At 40.4% G+C, this 21719-nt stretch overlaps 1 protein-coding gene across 2 annotated transcripts in view; it reads right to left on the bottom strand.

The window, feature by feature from the left end:
- Positions 1 to 21719, bottom strand: part of PLCB1 (phospholipase C beta 1) — a 399975-nt gene that overhangs the window by 109894 nt on the left and 268362 nt on the right. For both annotated transcript variants that reach the window (XM_030448781.1, XM_030448782.1), the window contains exons 10-11: positions 12412 to 12558; positions 2955 to 3112 (exon numbers count right to left, since the gene is read on the bottom strand). In XM_030448781.1, the coding sequence (XP_030304641.1) occupies positions 2955 to 3112; positions 12412 to 12558 (305 nt within the window). The remainder of the gene's footprint in view (positions 1 to 2954; positions 3113 to 12411; positions 12559 to 21719) is intronic.

Below are 21719 nucleotides of genomic sequence, written 5' to 3' on the forward strand. Positions count from 1 at the left end.
CCAGGAGGGTCTGTGTGGTGGAGTGATTCCCACTCCACACTTTCTTTCCAGATCCAGTAAACTTCTGAGTGATGGTACCACCTTAATGCTGTTCAGAACCAGTGGGATTTTCAAAAGAATCTAAGGCAATTTTGCCATTACTAAGGGGACACCAGTGCTGAGAATCAGGTTTCAAATATTGAATTCTCCCATCCTGACTCTCTCTCTTCCCAGATCATTAGCACTGGCTTGGTCTCCATCCACCTGCACTCATCCCTTGGTTAGGCATCATCATCCAGAGCTCATGAACACTTGGGGCTGGATATTAAAAGTACTGTCAAAACCAGTCATGAGGCCCCTCTTGCTCCTACACACTCCTCAAACTATGAAGCAAATCCACAGATTTATTTCCACCTGCCTTCTCATCTGTAAAAATAGACGAAAAATAACTTGAAAGAGTAAAATCAGGATTATACTGATGAAATCTGAGGATGAGAAGCTCAGGCAGTGGTTCAGTGGAGACATGTATACTGGTGAGTCAGTCTTGCACTGTATTCAAAGGTAGATGCAAATTATCTATGGTCAGAGAGGAACAATATAAGTTCCACACTTTATTCCACCTGCAGAATGACACCTGAAACAGGTGTCTAAGGTATAAATAAAGTACATATGCACAAATTCCTGGTTATGGCATAAGAAATATTGTTGGTTCCATAGAGGACGTTACCCTGGCAGCAGCTCACAACTTGAAACTTATTAGTTCCCATGTCATGAAACAAGGTAAAAAACAACCAAACAAAAAAACATGAAAATCCCTGCAACATAAGATTCCTTGTTTCTGTCTCTGTACTTCAGAAAGCCTATCTGAGGCAGCAAAAACTGATAGTTAACAGAGGTATTGTGTACCATGGTTATGCCAAAAGCATTAAATGATTCAGCATTCAAGACACGGTGGTCATTCTGAATTGATTCACACCCTTCTCACACATTATTTCACTATTGTTTTGCTTCTCCTCATCCAAGCAGCACACTTCTAGTGCTAAAAAGAAACCAGCCGTTGCTATATCTTTGGGTTTCTCTGTACAGGGAAAAAGTCTTTGCCCAGAAGAGACAGATGTAAGCATTCCTGAATAGATTTAAAATCCCTTCTAATATCTCTCCTGTAAACACAATGCCTATGGTTGAATATCTGAATAACCAGGGATAATCCAGATTCCTGCTAATGATCCATTTAAGAATCAGATTAACTTTAAATTCTTATTCATGACCAAAGGAGTTGAGAGCTATTTTCCTTAATTAAAGGATTTCTAGCAATCAAACTATGTGTACAAGCATAAATGGCTTCAGATAAACATAACTGTAAAGTTAATAAAGACAGGAAAGAAGGCTGTGTTTTACATTTTCCTGTGATTAACTCAATTAGTGAAGAGTTAGAGAAAACAAATTTAAAAAAAAAAAAAGAAAGGAGTGTTCTGGTGCAAGTGAAATGTGGAGTTTTGTCTGTGTGGCTTGTATGCTTTCTTTTCCAAAAAGAAGGCACTAGAAGGCAAAAAAAAACCCCACCCCAACAACTCATGCTTCAGGTGTGGGGGACATGCTTCAAAACTGTAGCTTTGAATTGTAGAAGAGTTTGTGTTGGAAGGGACCTTAAAGATCATATAGTTCCAACCTCCCACTAGACCACGTTCCTCAAACCCCCATCTAATCTGGCCTTAGACTCCTGAAGTCACAGCTAGCACCTGTAACATAAACCAATTCAGCAATGAATATTTTTCTGCATCTTCTTGCACACAGGTAAGTCTAGAAACGTGCTTCCAAGGCCAGTTCATGTCTCAGATGAACAAGAATCATTTCTTCACACTTGATTTATTATTATTAACTATGATGATTACCAATCCCAATAGAATGGGAAAACACTTCCATCCTGCTCCTCCAGCACCTCGGATCAAAAACATCTCTAAGAATAACAGGAAGATAACAACTTAAGGTTATTGCTAATGGTACAGTATCTACCTTTTATTATAGCAAACAGAAAAGGCAGATGACATTGAGAAATACAAATGACAGGTTTAGGGTTCGAATGGCACAAATGGCACATCATGCTCCCCAAAGATAATAATTTTTCTTTTTCATCCACCAGTGCTTCAGATCTAATTCCAAGAATCAAGGATATGGGAAACATTGCACACACAGTTATTCTTTTTTTAAATAGTTCATCTAATGAGTGATTGGTTCCTGTGGATGGGACCTGCCTAAATGGGCATGAATAGCCTGTTTTCTGTCTGTAGGAATTTAAAGGCTTTAGAGATTTCCTTCCACAACAGCTGCTGTTCTCTACCTCAGTTCAGTACTTTGTTCTCCCACTCTAATTTCCTGGGCAGAGAAGAGAAAAAGAGTTTACTGACACACAGCTCATTGCTGTTCAAATCCTAGTGCCCTTCATCCCAGCTCTCCTCCTTGCTGCACACCATGGAGCTCTAACACAAACCAGTCTTTCCTGCCTATCGTCCTGGTTCCAGATTCATCCACAGATCCCATTCTCACTGTGTAAAACTAGTTGTGGTGGTAATGCATAGTGGTGATACCTAGTCTTTCAGCCCTGACTGTGGTTTACTCTCTTTCTTCCTCTTTGTGAGGTTTGCTGCAGAGACATGCACAGAAGTATAGACCTGGGCACGGGGCCCAGTCCCCAGATGGCACAGACTATCACACCACATAATCCCTTTTCCTCCAACTGCCATGGAAAAAGGCATAAACCGAGACCTCTTTCTGTTTAAAGTTCAAATACTGCAGCTCTTCTCTTCCAATGAATCTGCATTTGCTCCAAAATCACCTCTTACAGTATCTTTTTGCCCTCATATTCCTCTTCCCTTCTACCTTTGCAGTAATATTCTAGTGATGCCCTTGTGACGCATTTTCCACAAAAGAAACTGCCAGCTAAAGCCATCTACACCAGTCTGCTGGTACTATCATACCTTGAAGGATATTTCTGTTGTCATAGTGAATCCATGTGTAATGACTGGCTCTTCTTCAGCTGTTCTCCCTTTCCAGCAGTCCAGCTCCACACAGCGGCAGCCTGACAAAAGCACTTGCCGATACATCTCCACTGATGAGTTACCCGCCAGCTGTCCAGCTGCAACAACACAAGAGCAGAAGAAAGGGATGTAATTTTGGGCCTCAGGAATAAATACAAATAATCTAACAATAATCAGAGTTGACACCATCTTTTACCCTTGTCTGAGAGAAGTAACTGAAAGGCACACAGAAAGGCGAAGAACATAATGTAAATGACTCAGGCAGAGACAGTCTCACGGTTTGGATCCTGCCCTCAGTTAAACTGCTACAAGTAAATAACTGAAATGAAGCCAATTTTTAAAAATTCTAACAGAGACAATTGAATAAATAAGAATAAAAAGAAAATCACTTATCTCCAAAAGACTTTGTTACCCTTTGACAAGCAATGTGAAATTTAGGTACCCCAATGCTATCATTGGTCTCAAATCAACAAATAATACACTAGTCACTGCATAGAGATGGTCAGGTAAATTTCCTAATCTGATCACAGAATCACAGAATCATTCTGGATGGAAAAGACCTTTAAGATCATTGAGTCCAACTTTAACCTAACTCTACTGATTCTAGTGCTAAACCACATCTACACATCTTCTAAAGACCTTCAGAGGTGGTGATTCAACACCTCCCTAGTCAGCCTGTTCCAGTATTTAATTACCCCTTCACTAAAGAAGCTTTCTCTAATATCTTAGTCTAAATAACCCCTGGGACAACTTCAGGCCATTTCCTCTTGTCCTGTTGCTTGTTACCAAGGAGAAGAGACCAATCCCTATCTCACTCCAACCTCCTTTCAGGTGGTTGTAGGGAGTGATAAGGTCTCCTCAGTGTCCTTTTTTCCAGGCTAAACAACCACAGTTCCCTCAGGTGTTCCTCATAAGACTTGTTCTCCAGACCCTTCACCAGCTTCTTTAGAAATGCTCCAGCATCTCTAAGTCTTTCTTTTAGTGAGGAATCCAAAAATGAACACAGTATTCCAGATGCAGCCTCACCAGTGCTGACAGTCACTGCCCTACTCATTACTTATACAAGCCAGGATGCTGTGGGCCACCAGGATGCTGGGTACACTGATGAATAATATTTAGCCAGTACCAGCCAACATCCCCAGACCCTTTTCTTCTGGGTAGCTTTCCATCCACTCTTCCCCAAACCTATAGAATTGCATGGGATTGTTGTGACTCAAGTGCAGGAACTGATGCTTGGCCTTGTTGAATCTCATACAATTGGCCATGGCCCAATCATACTGCATTATGTAGGGAGAAACTGAATCAAACAATAAGTTTCCAACAATGACATGAAATAATTCTAAAATAACCAGGGAAAATACAGCTTTTCCCAAACTCAGGAAGTATTAAGTCCCCTACCCCCCCAAAAAAAAACCCAACATAAAAAAATTACGCCAACCAATAAAGAAATCTAGCCAGGTTGCCTTCACCTGATGCAACAGGTTTTATTTCAGTCATATGGATACAAATTTCTTGAGCAGAGAAGTAAGGATTATAGAGGAATGGCTTAGTGCTTGTTTTAGATGTGAAAAAGGATGCAGTTTCATACTTTCTAGAAAATTTCCTGAGAAGACCTTCCTGTATTTCTTGAAGGGCATTCACTTGCTTTTTAAGGGGCCAGTGAGTTCATTCATGCTACAGATTCTTTGCTTTTATATGATGGGGGACATGTAAAAACTCCATCCAGACTGGAATATAATATAATGCAGATTACTTTACTCCCCATTTTATTGTCTCTGGGGTTCTGTGTTTGGGTTTTATGCTGGAACATCATGTCTTGGTTTGTTTCACTAAATAGCATTTTCCACATTCTCTGTGTTTTTAACTTCCACTAAAAACTGTACAAGAAAACCTCTTCTATTTGAAAAGTCCTATTCACCTTTTGCATCTGATATATGACCTGGAGCAATCATAAACACCCTACAAAGTATTAATATTACTTCTGTTGAAATTCTTAATATTTCTCAGCTCCTGCTGGGACCAATAGGAAATAAATTTTAATAACAGAAGAATTTAGCCAGGTAATCAATGGGTCTTTTTCTTTGCAGGAAGCAAACAAGCACAGGCATGGATCAGGATACAGTGACACACATGTATTGATCCCTAAGCATCTGCTCATGAAAACTTGGCTCTCATTATATGGATCCACTGAACTCTGCTGCTTAAAGAGCTACCTTCACTTAGAAAACTTTTTTCACGTTGTCTTTCTTTTCCCTTGGAGCACATTGATTTTTGATTAACAAACTATCTTATGATTAACTAACTCTACTATACTTCCTGAGAGACTACTGGCCTTTATTATTGCTATGCCTTACCAACTACAAGTTCCTTAATCTTCAAAAGTGCTTAAGTAAATCATGACATGCATTGCTTGCCATATGACACTTTTCTGCACTGCCTTATTAATAAGGCTCAGATGTTTTGGAAGGATTCCTGCTAAGGATAAGAGGATATTCAACCTCCAAAACATTCAATCTTCAGAAACACTCCCACAGTCTGAGTGCAAAATGCTAGCAAATATTTTAAGAGTCTCAATAGATTATTTTTCAGAAATTTGGAATATTAGAAATTTTCCCTCAAAGTTTTTTTTCCCTATATTATTTATAAGCTTTTGTTGTGTATTTGCATCTACCCCAAACTATCCATTCAAAAGCACATTCTAAAATGTGCTAACACTGACACTAAGAGAAATACATTCAGTATGATATTTTTAATATCTAAAGTACTGATAATACTTCAATAGTGGAAAGTGAGTTATATATCCCCTTCTATAGTACAAAAAACATCTGAAGTAATACCATAATATTTGTATTCTGTCACCTTATACTGGATAAGAAGAAACAGATTTTGACAAAAAATAGTTTTTCTATAAAATATAATGGGCCAAATCATGCAGGACAGGACATTTAGCAGAATGATCCCATGCTATTTGATATACATTGAGGGTATGACCCATGCTTCCTTATATAGATCAGCTCTGGACTTCTGTAACTTTAGGCTGCTCATTTCTCAGGAAGTGAATCTGAGTTGGGTTCACTCATCACTGTTTTCCAAGTTTAAGCTATTTGTAATACATGAACTTAAAACCTGGTTTGAATTTTAGATGGAATTATCCTCCTAAGAGTGGGGGATATTTGGATCCAGGTATTTGGAGTCACCTGACTCTTCACTAGTCTAGAAAAAGAAGCTGTTTCTACCCCCTTGCCCACCTGTGGCACCACCTTCTCTGGAGATGAAGAAGTGCCTATATGTTCCTTTTGCCCTGCACAGACATGAGCTGCTAAACATTCTCTTTTCAGGCAAGTCTTGGAAAAACAGTCAGTGCTCTGGATCACACGGTGTAGTTTGTACCATGCAAACTCAAGCTGCTGGGAGTCTGGCTCTTGACTCCAGCAGCAACAGAAGGTGCTGGTGCTGAAGTTTTTTTTAAGCACAGTACATTTATCTGAATTTATTTTCCTTCTGAGGTATTTTGCCACGTACAGGACATGTGAATTAGACCCCACACTGTGACATATTCTGCTACTGCCTGTATGCAAGTCAAAATAAGGGTCTCACCTTATGGTTGGTTTTTTTTTTTAACACCTTACATTGGACCAAAGCAGGACATGTGGTCAGGTTTGCTCCAGCCAGCAGCAGGAATACACTTGCTGTCAGGATTGATTTAGGACCACCCAAGCAGAAGATGCAATTATTGCCTATGCCAGGAGGGCTGGGGTTGGCCAGCCACCCAGTTTGCATTTCAGTTCAGCCACCACAAGTGTTGGGGCAGCTCCCGTGCTGCAGCCAGGCTGCATGACAGACACTGTGCAGCACAGGGTGCATGGGGTAACCCTCATCCTAGATGTGGGTCCCACTCAAGACAGAGTGGGACCCACACACATGGCCAGCCTCGTCTTTTCAGCTGCAGTGAGGAAGAGGGACCAGCCCATAGGGACTTATTTTAAAGAACCCCTCTCCTGCTACCAGATTCTCCATATCATTGTCTTACAGATTTCATCAACTTGAAGATCAAATGTTGCTACTGGAGTTAAGAGATGTTACCCAATCCTCCACACCATTTTTTTCATCCTTAAAGAAGAAGTTTCTGAAAACAATGTTATCTCATATTTCAATATTCTTCAAATAACTTAGCTGTGTCTGCTCCTGGTGGTATGAAGAACCTACACTCAGAGCTGGCGCTACTCAGCTTTCCTTCCCTTCTATAAAATGCTATCATCTTGGACATGGAAGACATCGTTTTGGAGGCCTTGAAAGTGAAAAAGGCTTCAAAGAAGTGTTGAATGCAGATAATAAGCAATAACAGTCAGAACTGAGGTATCACAGAGAACAGAAAAACTGAGGCCACAGTAGCAGTAAAGAAGAAGAGAACATGCTCCTCATGAGATACTTTTCTAGAAGCAACAGAAAGTACAGGACATTATAGCATGGAAGCAGTCACTGAGGGTTAACACGATAGTCCCACGTGGGCTATGCACACTAAACTGATATTGCTGCTATTATTTTTCCTTTTAGCCAAAGACAAAACGTGTATTAAAGGCTTGTGATTTTCATATTTTGCATTTCACATCTATAACAGCAAGTTGCATGGCCACCAAAGCATGCAATGCTGACAATGACAGGTAATCATTTGTCTTTGACTTTGGATGCTGCTGAGAGAAATGCTGCAAAGTCACCTCCTGCTGTGAAAACAGCAATACCCTGAAGTAGCAATGATGAGAAAACAGAAAAAAAGCAGGGCTGCACATTAAGGGTTCAAAGAAGTAAATAAATAAATGTGATACCACTGAGAAAAAAGATGAGACACACAGTAAAAAAAAAGTTTCCAAAATATAACATTTCTTTAAGCTAGCCTAGGTTCACTATATATCCCTGCTTTCCTCATGGATTTTTACCTTTGTTCTTAAAAATTGTATTTCCCTAAGAAAAATAAAGCAGTAACACTTCTAAATAAATAATCAGGACTTGATGTACTGCCAAGGGTTTGTACTAAAGGGTAGGAAAATGAACAGGGTAATTAAAACTAAATTCAGAGTGTGCAAATGTTTCTTTTTATGTTATAATATTGTTTATTTCTGCATGCTTTTTCTGGGTTTAAAAAGTTAACAAAGGGAGAGATAATTAGTAGGACATTAAGCAGAGTAATCATGAAGTATTGCTGGACTAAATAGTTTTCTTATTCTCCTAACTATTACAGTACTAGTTATTACTAGCTAGTTATATAGCTTTAGCTTTACTTCACAGTTTCAATCAGGGCAGAAGTGCTACCAAAGCTTCCCTTCAAAAGTCATGAGCACTTGGGCAGACCCTTCCAATTCTTCCTGGGAAAAAATACTGTTTGCCAACATTAATTTTACTATTTTATTAACTCCTTGTTGGAAGAAAGCAAAGGGCAACATGGTTCCTGTATGAGGTCTAGCCCCAGAGCAAAGTTTAAGACTGTCAGGTTTTCTAATATGCAGATAAAAAATCATTAATCCCACTTTTTGCCAGCTGCCACACACATTTAATGGGATTTGAAACAGATTCAAACTTATTTTGCACTATTCCCTGAATTTACTTTTATTTGCTACCTCCAATTTACTAAGTCAGGAATCATAGAATCACAGAATTGGCTGGGTTGGAAAGGACCTCAGAGATCATCAAGTCCAACCCTTGATCCACTACCGCTGCAGTTACCAGACCATGGCACTGAGTGCCACATCCAGTCTCTTTTTAAATATCTCCAGGGATGGAGAATCCACTTGTAGCTTCTTTCAGCACTGCACTACCTTCATTGCGCCACTAGCGCTCATCGCCTATAGGGTGAGGCTTGACTGGCGCAGCCGACTAGCACGCAGTACCGCAATGCAGAGGTCACGGGTTCAAGACTCCTCAGAGCCTCATCCTGAGGGCGATGAGCTCTAGTGGCACACTGAAGGTACTGCGGTGCTCCAAGAGCGACTGACCTCTCTGCAAGCATGCTCAGGACTGAGCTGAGCCTGTGCTTCAGGTCTCACCTTTTATTGGCCCCCTGGTCCTGCTCATGCACAGTGGGGGCCTGCCCTAATCAGGCACAGGTGGACTTGACACAAGCTCATGCTCACTCCCTGGCAATTAGTGGCACCTGGTTGCCTCATTTCACTACATCCACTACTCCCCTGGGCAGCCCATTCCAATGCTTGATCACCCTCTTGGTAAAGAAATTCTTTCTAATGTCCAACCTAAAGCTCCCCCGGCACAACTTAAAACCGTGCCCTCTTGTCTTGCTGAGAGTTGCCTGGGAAAAGAGACCAACCCCCACCTGGCTACACCCTCCTTTCAGGGAGTTGTAAAGAGTGATGAGGTCTCCTCTGAGCCTCCTCTTCTCCAGGCTGAACAGCCCCAGCTCCCTCAGCCTCTCCTCATAGGACTTGTGCTGGAGTCCTTTCACCAGCCTGGTTGCCCTCCTTCGGGAGGTCCTCCAGGACCTCAATCTCCTTCCTGAACTGGGGGGCCCAGAACTGGACACAGTACTCGAGGTGTGGCCTCACCAGTGCTGAGTACAGGGGCAGAATCACTTCCTTGGACCTGCTGGCCACGCTGTTCCTGATACAGGCCAGGATGCCATTGGCCTTCTTGGCTACCTGGGCACACTGATGGCTCATGTTCAGCTTTCTGTCAATCCAAACTCCAAGGTCCCTTTCTGCCTGGCTGCTCTCCAACCACTCTGTCCCCAGCCTGGAGCTCCCCATGGGGTTGTTGTGGCCAAAGTGCAGGACCTGGCACTTGGCCTTGTGGAACCTCATCCCGTTGGAATCAGCCCAACTCTCCAGTCTGTCCAGGTCCCTCTGCAGAGCCCTCCTGCCTTCCAGCTGATCGACACTTCCCCCCAGCTTAGTGTCGTCTGCGAATTTGCTGATGATGGACTCAATCCCCTCATCTAGATCATCAATGAAGATATTGAACAGAACTGGGCCCAACATTGATTCCTGGGGGACACCACTGGTGACCGGCCGCCATTTTGATGCAACACCGTTCACCACCACTCTCTGGGCCCGGCCCTCCAGCCAGTTCCTAACCCAGCACAGGGTGCTACTGTCGAAGCTGCGGGCTGACAGCTTTTCCAAGAGAATGCTGTGGGAGACGGTGTCAAAGGCCTTGCTGAAGTCCAGGTAGACCACATCCACAGCCCTCCCCTCATCCACCAGTCGGGTCACCTGATCATAAAAGGAGATCAGGTTGGTCAGGCAGGACCTGCCCTTCCTAAACCCGTGCTGGCTGGGTCTGATCCCTTGCCCATCCTGCAGGTGCTGTGTGATTGCACTGAGGATGATCTGTTCCATGACCCTGCCAGGCACTGAGGTCAGGCTGACGGGCCTGTAGTTTTCCGGGTTCTCCTTCCGGCCCTTTTTGTGGATTGGCGTGACATTCGCCAACTTCCAGTCATCTGGGATGTCCCCATTATGTATAATATTATGCAAAATTAAGAACGAGGATAATACTTCCAAATGTAGTTTCTGAAATAGTTTGGAAATGCTGGCAAAGAAACCTGTAGATGAAACCTGAGATGATCTGCAGTGTTTTCACATACAAGTCAAAGTGAATTTCGAAAGTTTCAAGGTAAACTAATTTTCTTCTAAAAAAATTAAATGTTGGATCATTTGTGGTGCAGTTAAAAAAAATTTGGAGTAGGTTGGACTGACCATGAATTCCCACCTTTAACTCTTTGTTCATTGGCTTCTGTGCTTTTAGACCCTTAGAATAACTCCTGATCAGCCCTGATAAAAATCCATGCTACTACCTATAAATTCATGCTGCTAGAGGGAAGAGAAGGGTTGCATCTCTTCAGACCAACTCTAAACTGCACTGTCTGTCCTCCTGGTGGGCTTACGCTTCCTACATTTGTACAACAGGTTTAATGTTTTCATCCAGAGAATCTGGATGCTGCTGCAGCATTTGGCTTAAGTGAATTTTAATCCTCACTGACAGAACAAAGTCCATACTGGAGGTAAGAGGCCTGCAAAATATCATAATTAAGAATTGCTTTTGCTTTGGACACGACCGCACTCTTGCAAAGAGCATAAATTTCTGTGTAATGGAATCATAGACTAAAAGTGGCCACACTGATTTTCATTTCTTTTAATTCAGAAAAACAAAATAGCTGTCAAGCTGAATTCCTGTATGACAAGCTTTAGCACAAAACACATTTCACAGCCAAGATATAAACCTCTAAAAAATGGTGTCTAATGGAAACAATGACAGTTCCTTCGCTTTATGACAGCACTAGAAGGTGCTGTACAAAGTGCTATAACCAACACAAACCAGATGAAAGTAACTACCACATGGTCTGTTTAAACTGGGCATCACCACTGCATGGTTTTGTTTAGGTTTTTGCATACTGGCATTTTGAAGAACTTGGTCAGTTAAGGCAAGTCTGTTAGTAACAGTAAAAAGCCCACATTCTGCATGAGCCACATTTTTACATGTACTCTAGCATTTCTTTTTTTTTTTTAACATAATACTAAGTCGCTAGAAAACAAGACAAGACAAAGCAAATATCAAATCCTGTAAGACAGAAATCCTTCTGCACATCTGATTGTAAAAATATTTGTTCCTACATAAATTAAATAGTAAATTTACAATTATTTTCTCACAAGTTAACAGCACCATAGGTTAGGAAATGAGTGCCAAAAGCTGGGCTCCTAAACTATCTTAGTTTCTTCAGAATCTGAAGGATTGTTGACTTTGCTGTGCAAAAACCAGAGCTCAGACTCATTAAACCTTACTCAAATTAGCAGGAACTCCTGGGTACTCAGCCTTTTAAAAACATGTCATCACCTACAAATTTCAGCAAAGACATAAGATATGGATAGAGATCAGATTTCTATTGCTTGTAGATATGAATGGACTGTCAGAAAGCTATGTGCCATGCTGGGCCCTCTCTAATCTCTGAATCAAAGCAAATTTCATGGAGCTCAACAAACTGTCAGATGTAAAGTTTAGGGTCAAATTTATTAGCTACAGTGATGTTTCCCATGTTCTGCTTCACACACTTGTTTGGCTATCCTTGATTGTCATGGAAAGTTAATTGTACCCTCTCCTTCCCAAATAAGGACCTTAAGCTGCAATCCTATCCAAACAGAGGGAAACATAGCTGGGTCTTCACTGGGCTTCAGAACAGACCTAACCTGAGCAACGAAATGATTGCTTACCTGTTAATAAAAGTATATTTGATGTGTGTGTGCAGCAGCTCTAACAACAGCCAAGTGCTACCCTTGCTTTCCTAAAGACCAAGCTCCATTATCATTTACTACTGATGCTTTTACTCTATGGCATCTCTGAAAACATTTTATGAATTTTTATAAAATAAAAAAATCATATCTCTCCAACACTGTACCTGTGAGGTAGGTGTTGTGTGAGGAATTGATGAAATAGTGTGACAGTGGCTGAGACATATCTTCATTTAAATCCAGTTTCTCAGGTGGGACCACGCCGTTTTCTTCTCCACTCAGGTATCGCATAAATCCATCCACTGATATCTGTCCTGAGAGAAACACAGATCCACGGAAAACACCAATTAATTTTGGGTACAGATTTTGCAACATACAGATGTTATGTTCAATATACACTAGCAAAAGATGTGTGTGAGAGACCACATAATCATCAGACTGGCCTACCTCTGATTATTCATTTATTCTTTTGTTACTATTATCTCATATTCAGCCATATAAATTGCAGGTAATATAACATCCCTTTATGTGTACTAAAGATAAATCATTTCATAATCAGTGTCTAGAGATGATCAAGGGCATGGGGGAATCAGAGTTACAGAGGGCTGTAAGAACAGTGAAAATAAATCTAAGGCTATCAAGGAAAGGGGTCTTCTGGGGACAAAATAAAGCATGCTTTCCAGAGGAAACCAAGAAACCAGCAAACAGAAAGCTACACAAAGAAATGAGTGACTTTGACTTCTTTGAAATGTGACTCAGTGTGTGTATGTTGATTCAACCATACTGCAAAGCAAAGTAAAGCAAACTAAATGAACCACCTTTCAAGTGGGGACTAAGCTTTGCTATGTAACTTTTATATTTGTCTTGTAATTCATCTCACTGGAGTACCAGCATAAATGATTATTTCATATGCTGCTGGCAAATTAGAAAGCTGAGCCCTACCTTCAGTTTAAATATCAACATTGATCTGTGGAGCTGTGCTTATTACATCAAAATGAATTTCTCTGCCAAGCCTTCTGCATAAAGTTGATTTTAGGGTTAGTGTCAGTTTGTACATATAGACTGAAAAAATAAAAATAAAATAAAAAAAAATTCAATAATCTATATCTGAAGGTAATGTTTAACAGAACAAAGTGGAGATATACTTCTTTGTTTGGTATTTTGGTTACTTCTCTAGATTTCACTTGCAGATTTACTCAACTGCTTAGTTAATTCTTTTAGTGCCTATGGTAACACAGATCTATTCCTCTGAAGAACCCTGAAGCAGCTATGCACCCGACGACTCTCAATAATGAGAATTTGTTACCTTTTGTCTGCTACCTAGAATATTCTGAATAGCATCTCTAAAAAAAAAAAAAAAAAAATCTTAGTCAACTTGACTAAGGCATTGAAAAATGTAAGATTTCCATTCTACTCCTAACTGTGCTGCTCTCTCCTTTTAGAGTCTCTCTCTTTTTATCCTAAAAGATACACACATTTTTTTCTAGTATACAAAAAATTAATAGGCAACCCTGCATAATTTTTGTAAAGCCTGTAACCACATGATGCAATATAGCATGTAAAGCATTTACTTAAAATCTGTGCTTATATCCTAGGATTTGGCTCTTGATAAGATAGGAAAAGATAAAACAGCCTTAAGTTCAGATGCCTCATTTTCTTCACAGCCCAGCATGGTGGCAGTAAATGAACCTATTCACATGGCAAAAAATGTAGGGACAATACAATTATCATTCATTCTTACGACAAGAATTGTGTGATGGCTGGAAATAAAAGCATCAAGTCCATCCACTATTTTGAGACTGTAATCTGAGTGCAATCTTCTCAGGCTCCACGGCTGCTTTGTTACAGAGAAATTAATCATTCACGGAGTCCTACATACTTTACTTTTCATAAGAAAAAATACAAGGTGGAGAAAAGCAGGAAGAGAAACACCACAGAGGTTTTTCACAAAACTCAAGATTTATGACCAACTTATCTGCTGCATGAATCTACATTATGAATGCAGACACTATCAGGCACTATCACGGAGTTAGCTTGCACTAAAATCCACTCTGCATCAAGTTGACTGGAATATAGATATGGTCTGTGATGTTCATTCATACCACACAAGCAACATCATACAGGAAATGAGGTAAGATCTGAATAGGAAATCTGCTAAGTGTGGATTCAGCAAAGCCATGTCATGTTATAGAGGTTTGCAACTTCTGATGTTTGAGATGCCTCACCCAGAGTCATCTTCAGTATCTGTGTTGTGTTCAGTGTGCTCCTTTCAGCCAGTCTAGAAGGCTTATAGTCACTCTGTCATTCCTGCTACAGGGTAAAATAAAATATAATTGTTTTCATACACACAGTTCTTTAAAAACACTGTGGCATCAAAACCACAGTGTTCAAAAAGAAAGGTTTCCGTTTTGTTATACAGATACTCATGTCAGTTCACATAAACATATTATTCAGACATCTCCAAGTGATCTGTTAAATCCTCAGAGTATACCTGAGGGGGGCCTTGAAATTCTAGTTTTTCAGATGGAGACCTGAAGCTACGAGTAAATGAAGTGACTGACCAGTAATCTATGGAAAAATCTGTGGGTTAAACTGGGAGTTGAGATGCACAATCTCCTGAAGCTTGTTTGGGTGAACTTCAACACATTTATGATAAAAGTAAGCAAGGCTCAGGCCTGCACTTCCCCCTTCCATCTGTTTTGTGGCTCATCCTGCTTCTTTGCTCAGTTCCACAATGAAGTAAGACAAGGTCTCTATCGTGATCCTTCTGCATATTGCCACTGATATTTACATAAATCACAGTACATATTATTTACATGTATAATTTCATAATTTCTGAGTTACAAAACTATCTTAGCTTATGGCTGTAGAATGCTATTTTCCACATCATAATTAAGCAGTCAGCATTTCAGAAAGTGAAGTAATTTGCAAGTTCAATTACAGCCAATATTGTACCAGTGAGAGTTTTACTGTGGAACAGAGATGGCAGATGTCAAAGGGGCTTTGTATCCTGGATCCAAAAAAGAGTAGATTGTTTGTGCCAATGTCAATGATATTCTGTGGCCACAATTCTCAGTGGACAGTCATCCAAGAAGAGATGGCCTTAATTTATTGGTAAGATCTGTTCTATATTTTCTTAAACATATAACAAATTTGCTGCAGACACTGGCAATAAAACATAATTTGTGATCAATTCTTTCCATTACAGCTGTCGCCTTTTATCTTCAGATATATATTAGGAAGACTTAACAGATATGATTAGATACAAAGTAAGAAGGGAAAGAGATACACCAGGCAAAGAAAAAGGGACAAGACATTACCATCTTTTTTTCTTTTGATGGAACATAATTTTCCTAAAACCACCTGAACACTTTGTGTTTATACACTTAAAATTGACAAGTTAACTGCCTCGTCTTCTTCACTCACCAAGTGATCTGGTGTCACTTACTAGGACAGATGCTGTTCCAAAGCTCACTACTGTTTGTTGAGATGCTACCATCAACTTCAATAATGTTTTGTTCAAGACCTTTACTAAATCCTAAGTACAATGCAAAGACGACTCCGGATGACTCTCTTCTAGATGTGTTGGCAAAGCCACATTGAGAAAAGCAAACACAGATGTAACCATAACAAAACCTATGTCAGCAGCTACAGTACTCAGGGAAGATCTTCTCCTCTACTGTGTCTGAAGTTTACCAGCACAACTTTTTTTGTCCCACTCCCTCACCCCCTAATATCTCTTCTCTATTTTACCTGAATAATTAAAATTTTCTTATGGTGTCACTAGGCAGTGCCTTATTAAAACTCCTAAACAGTACAAACATAAAAACACATCCTTTGTTCCTGCACTGTGTAATCACTGTCAATGTTCAGCACTTCACCCTTTTTTCTGTGGTGCTGCCGGAATGCCTCCAGCTACCCAGGGCCCTGCTGCCCCCCGGCTTCCACGTTCTGCTCCTCCTCTTCCCCACCCCCCCAAAGCTCTCAGGGCTGCTCCTCACATTTTTCCCCTCACATTTCCCCCTCAATTCCTTGCTGCCAGCAGCATTTTCCCAGTTCTTAAACCCTCTTCCCCCAGGGCTCTGTCAGCATGGCCGCGGGGCTGAGCGGGCCAGAAGTGCCGTGGGGCAGCCCCGGCCTCCCCTCACAGAAGCCCCACAGCCAGGGCACAGACACACAGAAATAAAAGTTAAGGATATTCCAATCAAGCTTCCCATTTTGAACTTAATGCAAATCCACTTATGCTCGCAGGGAGAGTGCTGTCTCAGCACAGCTCACCAAGAAGCCACCACATAATGTGCTGCAGCTGGATGACTCGCAGAGTTTGTCAAAACCACCCAGCTCCAACGCAGAACGGGAGATGCTCATGCACTGCATTTCATGATTAACACGAGTACCTAGACTGAAGAAATTTGTGATGAAAGTCAGCTGAAGGATATTTGATTGCCAAAGCCCAGATAAGCTCAAGTTTTGTTCAAGCCAAACTAGCAACAGAAAGAAGTTTTTACTGTGCAATGGGGTAAGTCTGCAAAATAAAAGTGCAAGTATTGAGGAAAAATATGAAAGCATCTAATTCATTCTTAATTACAGACATTGCCAGTAACTCAAAATGGTGAATGTGTAGGCGAACACTTGTCTATAAATTAAAAATTATTCCTTCGTGTAATTCTAAAAGCATATCTGAATTGAAAACCTAAAATAGCTAGAGCTGTTGGAAAGCCTGTAAATGCATTTACATGCCTCTCTCCATATTGATACATCTTCCAAAATCTGTTCTCCAAACAGGAAGGAAGCTTGATCTTGACTTCTCTATGTCTTTTGAACATTTCATCCATTACCTTCTAAGTATGACATGCTTGGCAAAATACCCTTGCAGTCAGGACTGCCCCCATGAGAACTGTTATTGACACTGAAATTCCCATGCCACAATTTCACAAGAGAAATCCACTCCAAAGTAATACAGAACTATCCAAAACAAGTCCAGCCTTTATCCCTGAGCTACTTTTCTGCACTGTGGTTTTAAGCTTTGCTTGCACTTTAGTTGCACATACCAATGGTCCTTTTGTGGTGTGCCCATTTCCTTTTCTCCTTTGCACTTCTAATTCAGAAACTCAACTTCAGCTGCCAGTTGCTTGGTAGAGTGTCAGTGACAGCCTCACCTGATGCTTCCCAACCTCATCCTTTACTGCCAAAAGGTAGGGGAAGACCATATAGGAGACTCCAAAAATGTCATCAGCATTCAGTGTTTCACATGTAGCAAAGCATGAAGCAGCCCATTAGCAAGGGGTTCCACAGGACACTGGAGCAGCTGCTCCATACAACCTACTTTGCAGTGAGATTCATGGAGAGATCAAAGAACCAACACCAGACTGACAGTCAAGTGAAGTCAACCAAATCTGGTATTTTTTCCCTAAGACTTGGTAGAAAGAAGTAATTTCCTACTAGAAGAGTAATATACTTAATAGGGATGCTGAGAGATTCTATTGAATTTCCCAGACTGTGATCAGCTTCATTACCTGCAACATGGTGTTTGTGCAGCAGCTTGATCTTTGTCTGCATCCCTGGCTCTACCCAATTGCTCCAAAATAGTTACAAGGGAGAAAGAAAAAGAGCTCAAATGAAGTACCAAGATCTTAGTATTTCACTATATTTTCTTACTAGCTACAGCTACATGATCCCATAACTTTCATGTGTTATTACATTGGATCAAAGACATAAATGCTCCTGGATGTCAGTTCAAAGAAAAACATAAAAATAGAACTGTTACTTTGCCCATAAGAAACAGTGCTCCTTTGGGGTCAAGATTTGTCATTTCTAAAAGACAAGAGAAGTCACTTTCATCATCCCAAATCCTTTTACTTGGAAGCTCTCTTCAGGCAGGTGGCATGCTGTTGGCAGAGAACTTGTTTGAAATTCACAAAATCTATTTGGGTAATGAAATTAATCCTCTCTTCTGTGACTCTTAGACATTGCCAACGTTCATTAAACAAACTGTTTTCTTCTGCAATTCATGAGATCTGGAATTTCCCCATTCCTGGGAGATGGTGCTCACAAATTTACAGCGTAACAGAAATTCCATGCAGTCAGTTGAACTGGTTGATAGGACAGACTGCACTTTGTGAATAGGCTCCTCTATTTGAAGACTTACTCTGTTATCATAAGGCTCTTCACAATCCTCTCTGAAAAGATTTAGAGAACCTAGCTCATTTTTTTAAATCAGGGCCTGTGACAGTGCTTGTGCAGGGCCAGGACACGATGCAGGGCAAACACAAACGTAGGTAACAGCCTCATGTAAAAGTCTTCCCATGCAGTTTCCAGGGCTGGCAAAAGCAAAGGCTGCTTTCGACACAACAATCCTTCCCCTGCCATTTAATTAGACACAGGTAATTTGACAAGCTCCTGCTTTCCCAATGCCTGTATCATGCCAGCATGACCAGCATATTTTTCTGGATGTGGATATGCTCAAGGGTACCTGTGAGCTTGCAAGCTCAGCCACTTGAGGATGTAAACAAACTCTTGCTCACTCAACACCTGCAGCATTGTGCAAAGCACAAAGTGAGGGTTCAAAGTAGGGCTCAGCTACTTAAAGAAACACCTTCATCGGCTTGGTATCCTACACAGAGGCCCAGGAAAAAGGTCAAAATCCTGGCAGTATAGTAGTCTGGAGAAAATATAAAAGTACAACTAATCCCATAAACGTCTCAACCCAACTGCTTGATCTAAACTTTGCCCTCTTAATTGCAGCAGATGAGCTGTATACCCAGCTACATGATTTCCCTCAGGTCTGCCTCCCCTGTCCAAAGGAGCCTTCCAGTCCCTTGGGACAAAGTAGGACAGAAACCAAGGGGGGCACAGCTGTCACCAGAAAAGACTGCTTGTCAGCACACTTCTCTTTTCACTTCAGTCTCACAGCTTTAACATCAGCCTTTACTTATCCTTTAAAATTTATCAATGCTTTGTATGACAATTGAAATGTGCATTTGCTTGTAAGCAGTCAACAGGTCTAACTGCATGAAAATCAAATGTTTCTTTCCATATATTTGCAAACTTAATAGTCTTCCATTTGTTTACGCCCATGCTGTTACCCACTCAATTATAATGTAAACTGGAAGGCACAACTGTGCCAAGAGATATTACTAAAGTAAAAAAGAAAAATTAAAAAAAAAGGAAAGAGACAATTAATTGGCACCTTATATCACCCAGCCAGCAATACAGAATTATATTAGTATTTTGTCTGACAGCAAAATCAGGTCTATTCCAATGCAATCTGTAACATTAATCCCATTCACTGTAATCCCATACAACTAATCAGTGCTCTCACTGTCAAGTAATGCAGGTATTTTATAATCCTGTGAGAGATCTGCACAATATGTCCCATTGGGAATTCTATTTCAGAAACCAGCACTGCAATTTACAGCTCATTAGGTATTACCATTTTCACACATGGTGTAGAGTAGGATGCACGTACCCCCAGTGTGTCTCTTGATGCTGGGCACACATTAGCTGCTCTACGCTTTCTAGCTTTGTGAGCCAACAGAGAAGTTCACAAGGACAAATTTACATAAAATTCGCAGTGTGTGGGACACGATGTGCCAGAGCCACTCTGATGACACTTGCCGCATTTCCATCCAAGTAATTTTGGAAGTGATGCTGAAACTTGTTCAGTTTTCCAGACAGGCAGGCAGGCTATTACTATATTGCTACAGTGTAACCAGAATTTCTGTCTGCATTCAGTTCTGTAAGCTAGGGCAGGACAGGACTGAATCGTCCAAGCAAAAAAAAAAAAAATTCATCACAAAGAGTGTTACTAGATGAGTCCAGACTGAAAATGCCAAAACCCTACAACTGTGGTAATGGATTTTACCCCAGGAATATCAGTGCTGCTCTATTTTATGAGAAAAAAAAAACAGCTGGGGATACAAAAGAATTCCAGGTCGCAGGAGAAGATCTGCAGATACTTCTAAATATCTACATACCAACTACAATTTACACACCTCAAGCAGAAGGCATCAGTAACTCCTCCATTTTAGCAATTTTCTCAATCAGCAAGGGGACAGCCTCAGACTAGTCAGTTCAATGAAATAATTATAGCAAGGGCAATACATCTTTAATTGCTGTATCTGAATATTAGTGAAATATTTCATAGAGCTTCTAAATTCAATTTTTTCCCTCTATCTGTGCAGATAGAAATAAACTGAGGTCACACTAGAAAACTTGGGTTTCCTATTACTCGAAATCTGGACTCCTTAAAAGAAGTCCAGAGGCTGCCGCATTGATCTGCAGTAGGTGTGGTTTCATAGAGCTCTTAAAATTACATTCTGAAAAAGTAGAAGTTCTGAAAAGTAGCTGTTATCAGACAAAGTAGTAAAGCTGTAATGAACAAGGTGAATGGGAAGGAAAACACATGAAAAAATACAAATAATAATTCAAGCTAGGTAGCTGATCATTCAAGCAAAAAAAAAAAAAAAAAAATCCAAAATACAGAGCTGAATTGGGAAGAATAAGCCTAGAAAACCATCAGCCTAAAAAGCAGACAAGATGTAGAGAACATCAATGCTTCTGCAGGTACCTGCATCGAAATAGGTGGTGGAAAAAACATAATTTTTTTGGCAGGACATTTTACTATCAAGTCATTGATGAAACAAGCACACGTGGCATCAAATATATTCACATACATATCCATGAAAAAACCTAACCACACAGGCAGTCCTACAGATTTGACACAATTTATGCTTAACTACTGACAACATCAAGGATCTTAATGGAATCACTAACACAGAAACCAGTCTTAGGACTTGTTTTTAACTACTTAGTATCAGAAATATGTATGTATACTAAAGATTATTTAGAGTGGTGTTGTGAAATAATGTATGTCACAATATATGCCAAAACAAGGGAGATCAAACATGTAAAGCTGAAGTGGCAGTAGTAGAATGGTCAACAAGTGTTTTAAGTGTAAATGATAAGGTTACAATGATGAAAGGCTGAACCAGGTAACGAGATCAGAGTATGCAATGGGAAACTTGAGATGAGTGTGTAAAAGAGTTTGGCAGTGCTACAACTAATTGCAGGAGAAAACAGCCTTGAAGTATATTTATTTGTTGTCTCCTGGCTTAAATCCTTTAAAATCAAACCAGGACAATATCCTGTTGTGCTCAAATCACATTTCAGATTTCTAAACTTAAAGGAAAACATAATGGTTCCAATTCTGCTCTTGGTTATACTTGCTCAACTACTTTCTGTTATTAGGAAGTTACCTGGCCACAAACCAAAACAAACTTTCTTTGGCAGCACAATCCTGGAAAAGAAACATAAAACTTAATAAAAAGGGAATAGAGCAAGAGTTTGTTCTGCCCTTGAGCAGGTATATTATAATAGGACACAGTGATATCTGAATATAAATAAACAGGGTGGCAACTTCTATGCAACATCAGAAATAAATGCTTACTGGCTGACAAGCAGTCAGTGAGGGAAA

The sequence above is a fragment of the Calypte anna genome, chromosome 3 (genome assembly GCF_003957555.1).
Source record: "Calypte anna isolate BGI_N300 chromosome 3, bCalAnn1_v1.p, whole genome shotgun sequence".
In the NCBI taxonomy this organism is placed as follows: domain Eukaryota; kingdom Metazoa; phylum Chordata; class Aves; order Apodiformes; family Trochilidae; genus Calypte; species Calypte anna.